Source organism: Volvox carteri (genome assembly GCF_000143455.1).
Source record: "Volvox carteri f. nagariensis unplaced genomic scaffold VOLCAscaffold_35, whole genome shotgun sequence".
Lineage (NCBI taxonomy): Eukaryota > Viridiplantae > Chlorophyta > Chlorophyceae > Chlamydomonadales > Volvocaceae > Volvox > Volvox carteri.
Window position 1 is genome coordinate 474,114 of NW_003307578.1, and position 7,585 is coordinate 481,698.

The 7,585-nt window shown below is 55.1% G+C and overlaps 1 protein-coding gene across 1 annotated transcript in view; it reads right to left on the bottom strand.

The window, feature by feature from the left end:
• VOLCADRAFT_105857 (uncharacterized protein) overlaps positions 1-7,585 on the bottom strand; it is a gene marked incomplete at its 5' end in the record, with an annotated part of 15,467 nt that overhangs the window by 3,211 nt on the left and 4,671 nt on the right. Inside the window, 9 exons of the mRNA XM_002953289.1 lie at positions 58-98; positions 391-696; positions 1,387-1,962; positions 2,873-2,981; positions 3,307-3,367; positions 5,617-5,630; positions 5,668-6,061; positions 6,610-6,734; positions 7,273-7,416. Coding sequence (XP_002953335.1) covers positions 58-98; positions 391-696; positions 1,387-1,962; positions 2,873-2,981; positions 3,307-3,367; positions 5,617-5,630; positions 5,668-6,061; positions 6,610-6,734; positions 7,273-7,416 — 1,770 coding nt within the window. The remainder of the gene's footprint in view (positions 1-57; positions 99-390; positions 697-1,386; positions 1,963-2,872; positions 2,982-3,306; positions 3,368-5,616; positions 5,631-5,667; positions 6,062-6,609; positions 6,735-7,272; positions 7,417-7,585) is intronic.

Sequence of the window (7,585 nt, forward strand, 5' to 3'; positions counted from 1 at the left end):
GCCGGCGCAGGTCGCCAGGCAAACGTTGGGGTACTCTTTTTCGTTGAAGCCGCACACCGGGTCGTACTCGAAGCCGCATATGGCGTCCATGCAGGGGGCTGCCGGCGGCGGCAGTGGGCAGAAGCGCGCCAGGGGGGGAGTTAGGGGAAGAAAAAGAAACCCCGGGGGAAAAACACACAATGGCATGCGTCCATCCGCGATGCCGATCCGGAGCCTTTGGGGGGGAACAATTACGATGCGAAGGTACGGCACGGACTAACCGGTCGCCAAACACAGCCTGATCAGAATGAACTCTCCACATCCACACGGCCGTACACTATACACACACACACACACACGGCCACATCCACACACAAAGCAGCAGGAAAAATACAAAAAGACCCAACCCACCTTCGTCCTCGCAGGCGCCCTCGTACGCGATGCTAACATTCGCGCACTTCACTGCCTCGCACGGATTGTCGTACGTCTTGCCGTCGCTGCCGCACACGGGCCGTTGAAGGCGGCTGCAAAGACACACCGCACTGCCGTCTATCGGCCGCGGCAGCATCCCGGCCCCCTCCTCGCTGTCACAAGGCCCTCGTCGCGCGACGGTGACGTTGGCGCAGGCCGCCAAGCAGGAATTGTCGTACGTGCCGTTATCGGTACCGCATACGGGCGAGTATACGGCAGGGCACAGCGCCGTAGCGCACCCGTTTTCTGTGGTTGGTAGTTGGTGGTTGGCGGTTGACGACAGGCGTGGCAAATGGGAGGTGGGCAGTGGGGTTTAGCGCAGTGGCGACTTGGCGGAATAGTACCGAGATGGAAGACGGTTAGCGGTTGGGCCGTTGGGATGTTGCGGGCCGGTGTAGTTAAATGTTTGGATTTGATTGGGCAGGTGGTGCGTTACAGATTGCATGCGGGTGCCTACATTAACAGTAGCAGTAGCAGGAGTAGCAGTAGCAGAGTAACAGTAACAGTAGCAGGAGTAGCAACAGTAACAGTAGCAGCAGTAGCAGGAGTAACAGTAGCAGAGTAACAGTAACAGTAGCAGGAGTAGCAGGAGTAACAGTAGCAGCAGTAACAGTAGCAGCAGCAACAGCAGTAGCAGTGGTATGGTGATTAGCGTGGGCCGGGGCTTTTCTTAAGCTACATGCAGCTTCTGACTTATTACTGGGCCCGTATGCATGGATTCACCCTCCCTCCCTCCCTCCCTCCCCCCTCCCCCCTCCCCCCCGCCACACACCGGTAACTCCCATTAATGTGGGCTGTTCAAGTCCACTTCGCCCACGAACCAACCATCCCCTTGCACCCACCATCACAATCAACCCCTCATCATCACCCACCGTCCCCTTGCACCCACCATCACAATCAACCCCTCATCATCACACACCGTCCCCTTGCACCCACCATCAACGGAACACTCTCCGAGGTACGCCACGCTCACGCCGGCGCAAAAAACTGCCTTGCACGCATTGTCGTACGTCTTGCCGTTGCTACCGCACACGGGCTGATAATCATCAGGGCAGTTACACTGGCTCTCACCACAGACTCCCGTACTGACAACGGTCACTCCCGTACACGTCGCAGCGCAACGGTTGGGGTAGGTACGACCGTTGGCTCCGCATACGGGGCTGTAAACAGTCGAACATTGAAGTCGGGAGCAGCCGCTTGGGTCGGCACAACGACCCGTGTACTGCACCCATACCCCGGCACAGGTTGCCAAGCAAGGATTTAGGTACGTGTTGCCGTCGCTACCGCAGACAGGTTTGCTGTCGGTCGGGCACGAGGAACATCCGTCTGCAACGGCAGGCCTGCTCGGAGCCCAGGGCGGGATAGCGACGCCGCACTCGCCACGGTATTTGACCGCCACACCTACGCATGCTGCCAGGCACTTATTGTCGTACGTGCCGCCATCCTCGCCACACACTGGGTCGTACACCGCGGGGCAGACCGCCTGGCTGCAGTCGATGCGGATTGGGGGAGCTGCGGGGGAAAGAGGGGTTTCACGGTTCCGGGTGTGTGTGGGGGGGTGAGTGGATGGGGTGGGTGGGTTGGGGTGAGGGTTTTGAGGTTTTAGGGATTTAGGGCTGGATGCTAATTTTAGGAGTGAGTTCGAGTTAGCGAGTTTGTGCTTTGTGGGGGAACTTGGCTTGTATATTTGAAGAGTTATATGCTATACATGTTTTCACGTTTCTTGTGTTAAGATGAAGGGTGCATGTGCCAGAGTATGTGTATATATACATATTTGTTCGGCCTGCAGAAGGGAATTATGATGAACAGAGAGAACACTGCCCAGGAAGCGGAGTGTGTCGCCCCGAGCTTGGGTTGGGCGAAGATACGTGCCAATCAGTTTCCCTATCCTTCGAGCCATCTGTAGGGGAATGTCCCGTCCAATTCCCCGAAGAATCTCATTTATTAAACTTTTCAAACACACGCGTGCCGTTAAAGAAATATGACAGCAAAGGCAAAATACAAAGTAGTTACCAGGTATGCCTCATGGACAACATAGGGATTGCCTAAGTGCCAATAATCAATTGTGTGTGCGGCAATGTCTCAAGCCATCTTACAAGGTCTCGGCGTCCCGCATGCCCCTTCGGTAGATACGTCAAAGCCGGCACATTTTGCATGACAGCTGTTGTTAAAGGTTACTCCGCCAGCACATACTGGAGTAAGGGTGGAAGAGCATCCGCAGTCATTTGCCGTTGCCGACACTATTCGTTGTGACAGACTCCCTGAGCAGGTATAAGAGGATATCGTCAGAACAGTTGCAATCTTTATTGCTCACGGAGCAGTTGTGGTGCCGGCTATCAAGGGCTTAATCTCCACAAGTGCAAGTAACATGCAGTCGCGCGTGAGGAGGAGGACCTTAACAGCTGATTGTAGGAGACTTCACCTGTAAAAATGATGACGTAAGTAAGAGCTGCAATAACAATTGAGAGGTTCTTTGATTTGCTGAGGAACGCCATAGTTGGGACAGGCTGGCGCCGACGCACTATGGTCGACTACGCCAGGAGAACCAAGTTAAAAAGCTTAATTTCATAAATTGGCACACATGAGGTGAAGATAATGGAATGATGAGGCAAGGTATGGTAGCGAATGGGAAGCAACCTTGTTATTAAGTAGTCAGTAGCTACAAGACGCGACCCTAACGACGATAATGATTTTTTTTGAGGTATGATTTCCAAGTAAGCCTTTGTTATTTGAGAGCGGAGAGCTGTGTGCTGCTAATGTTTCTTTGCAACCGCCCGCTGGTACAGCCCTTTGCGCGCAAGCCGAAACCTGCCTCGCAGCTGCAGTCGTCGTACCGGCGCTCCGTTAACGACAGACCTGATGCCGTACAAAAAGGTTCAGCTGCCGCTCCGATAGCCCCTTCGCTTCCCCGCTACCCCTCCGCGCCGCAATGGGATGTCATGTTGCGTATGCAGGGGGCTGATCTCGCTTTTAGTACACAACTTTTAAATCCCGCTGAAGGTAGATTTTTCTCGGTCCCTTCCCTCGATCCCGTGCAAAAGTGACATGCGCTGGCCTTAGCCAAAAAACAGTAGCGGTACAAATTGTAAGAGAACGTTTAACTCGCCTCGTTTTCGATTGCTGACTGCTATATCACACCGCGCCCCGAGGACCGATGCGCCTGTGGCGTGTTACCGAAGGTAGGCCGCCGTGTCGCGCGCGCGTCTGTGCGCAACACGGCGCAACTGAACCTGTAGCACCGCCGCGCAAGGATGTTATTCCGGTAACTACCCAGCATAAGATACGCATCGCTGGCAAAGAATGATATCACGATGCCCTGCCTGACACAACGGCGGGGCCTTACAAAGCCTTGGTGGGCCACAGCCGTACAGGGGGTGGGCTAGGCAATGCCAGCCGGGCTGGCAGCAGCAGAGCTCAGACGCAGACCCTCTTGAGGTCAATCGATAACTGCTTAAGTTTGATGAAATGCAATTTATTACCTTTATCGCAGCTCATCGGAAGTGCGAGTTAGTATTTATACGTCACCGGAGCCGGGGTGCGGCTGATGGCAGCAACTTAAGCAATTTTAATTTCATGTTTGTCGATTGTGTTTGATAAAATTATGATGAAAACGATAGCGTTGTGGAAACCCTGATCGCTAAATACTTCGCGATGGTGATAGCCGCAATTTGTACATTGTGCAATCGAACAGCCTTTAAGGTATGATGCGAAATATCTTATTAAAACTTAAGGCGTGAATGCATAACTTCGGTGCCGTATAACAAGCGCGCGTCGCCGCGCCCTACCTGGCAAGGTACCAATAGGAAAATGTACTTTTCATTATCAACGCGATAATAAAGGCAGTTTGTCAGGAAAACTGCTACAGAGCGGTAAAAGGATACATTCTGCAACTGGCTCACAGCAACACGGAGGCTGTTGCTATATTATGTCCACACAGACAAAGCAGCTTTCAGAGTCAGTTGCTGCAGCACCAACAACGATTCATTCGTCAGTCGTCCTTGCCATCCTTCCCGCTTTGCCAGCTGTGTTCTCAGACCTCCAGCCAAAACTCTACCTTTCTTTACATGATGTGACACGACATAATATGGCGCAAGAGGATTCTGTCTGCCTCAACGCCGCCCTGCGGGGCTGAGCCCCACCTTGCAGCAGCACCAGATAAAGACTAGAGCGCGGTCGCGCGCGGCGTCCCTCTCAAGCCCCCCCTCCCTTCCCCCAACCTATTCCTAACTATAACGCCGGGGCGGGGCCGCGCCAACTGGGAGGGAGCTCAAACCCAAGTAGCCGGAACGTACGTACTGTAAAGAGACGCACAAGAGAAAAGGACGGAGGAAATAAAGACGGAAGGAGGGTAAAACAGGACACAATCCTAAGCCCTAAGAACGCACGAGGGTTGCCGGAATTCCCCCACCCGTCACTACCCCCACCCGTCACTACCCCCACACACAGACACACACCATCGCCAGCACCACCACGTCCGCAAAACAGCCCCACTTCACCCGTCCTCCCTCTTTTGAGTCTCTAGTGACACCAAATTGGACCGAATTCGATTAAAAGACTCCACACTCCAAGACCTTCAGTATGTCCGTTAGCTTAGCACCATGTCGTCATGTCGCCGGGGTTCCCTCGTCTTTACCCCTCTCCCCCCCACCCCCACCCCCCCACACACACACCCACACACACACCCACACACACGTATAAAACCGTCAGTCCGCGCCACTACGCCTCATTCGCCTCATTCACGTCGTTAGCCCTCCACTCACACTACAAAGCTTAGAACTCCCCTAACTGCCTAGTCAGGTGTGCGGAAGGTTTTCCGTACAGAGCCCGGAAACCATTGCACGAAGGGCCAAAGCACCTAGCCTCTCTCTCTCACACACACACGTGCACACACACTCTCTCTGTCTCTCTGTCTCATTCTCTCTATCTCTCACACACACGTACTCTCTCTCCCACACACAAACATAAATACATAGTTGCACACATAGCTCATCGTCTGCTTCTTTTGGTACGGAAACTCGTGTGAGCCATCTCGTGCTCGTCATCGCGATTTATCTGCTCGCATCTCGCGACGCTCATTTTTTCGCGGCACCAAAATGGCAACGACCCGGGAGCTGTCCAAACGGTGATGCCACCAACCAATCATCGTCACATCCACCGCCGCCTCACCCTCCTGCCGCCGCCTGCGGCGGCGGCAACGGACCCAGCTGCCGTACGAACCAGTACGGGATTGATATCCATGAGCCCTAGCAAACCAGACGCCACATTTACATTTTGGTCCTGAGCCTCCGTCGCCGTCGCCGCCGTTGTCATCGTCCCATCGGCAGCTGCTGCATCACCGCCCTCACCCCTGAGGACCGCCGCCGGGGCCGCCGGGGCCGGCGCCGCCACAGCGGCGCCGCCGCTGACACGGCCCCCCGCCGCCGCCGCCGCGGCCAGCTCGGCGAGCTCCGCCGCCGCCGCCGCGGCCACCTCCGGCGGCAGCGTCGTACAGTTGCCCCAGTGTGTGTGTTGCATGTTGTACGGACAGCCTTGGGACCCGGGTTTGAACGCCAACATGTTCAGCAGCCAGACCCTCTCACACTGCGGCTCTTGGAGTTGCTGAGACCCATACCTGTACACATTACAACACATACATACACACGCACAGGTCAGTTCCCTAAAAATCACACATACATACATACATACATACATACATACATACATACATACATACATACATACATACATACATACATACATACATACATACATACATACATACATACATACATACATACATACATACATATATGCCACACTCACACCCCAGCAGCAGCAGCAGCAGCAGCACCGCAACCACCACACCAACTGCCCCAGGGAGGAGGGAGGCAGGAGGGGGGTGGTGCAACGGGGATGGTGGAGAGAGGAGAACGGTTAAATTCTTGCTCCGGAATTATGCACCGTGCACGTGCACACACACACACACATGCACTTACATACATACGCGCTCACGATGGCGATGGATTATAGAACGGGTCGCAGGTGCTTCCCGCGCCGTCACTTCCCGTTCCCCCCTCCCCCACCCTCCCGCCCGCATCCGCCGCCTCCCAAACCCCTATTATACCCCCGACCCCTGTAGCCCTTTCCGTACTCTTCGTACATCCATACTGTCGTACCTACCTTCTCTGGTACACGCTGCTGGCCACGAATTGCTGCCGGCCCCAGCACTTCTCCCCGTTGGCGCCCTTGTGTGTCGTACCGGGTTCACCATCCCCCGACCGACCTTCTAAAAACATAAACCCAACCTAACGGGGGGGAGAGGACGCGGGGTGACACGGCCGTGTGTTTTTTAAGCGGGGGACATCAAAAACATGAGAACATGAATATGCAGTACAAATCAGCTGTACAAACTTTCAACCCAGGTACGGGTAGATGTACGAAACGACACAAGGGGGATCTGACGAAACACCCCGGGGGGGTGGATGGTGGGTGGGCGGGGAAGGGAGATGTGAAGGGAAGGGAGATGTGAAGGTAGGATGAAGGAAAGGTAGTAAAGCAAATTGGCTTGCACCCCTCCTTACATACGGCATCGCCGATAACCCTAACCCTAATTCCCCACAAACACCACAGTGCTAACGGTACGTGTGTCAGGATCGGTCAGGTACGACACAACACATACACACACATGTGCATGGGCGTCCTTAAATCTAAGCGCTGTTCAACCTTACCGCTAAAACATCCCCCCCCATTTCACCCCCCCCTACATCCCTCCCCATCCCCCGTACACCCCCCGTACACCACCCGTACACACGGACGCGACCCCCACCCCACCCCCCGGCCCACCTGCCAGCCGTCCATCCACACGCGGGTGCTCAGCTCCCAGTCGCCCCAGATGCCGCAGTCGCCCCGCCGGGACATCCCCTCCTCCAGACCGCCAACGTCCTCGTAGATGGAGGCGCGGATGGCCATGGGGGCGAAGTCCACCGTCTGCGTGTATGTATGTATGTGTGGGACAGGGGGCCATATCTTTACCCATGGCCGCTACCCGACGAAACCCTGCCTTCCCCGGTATTTCGGGGCACCCTCATCCAGTCACCCTAGTCAACTTCTCAGTGGATCGCTCAGGTTCAGCACCCACCACCGGCATCCAACGGAA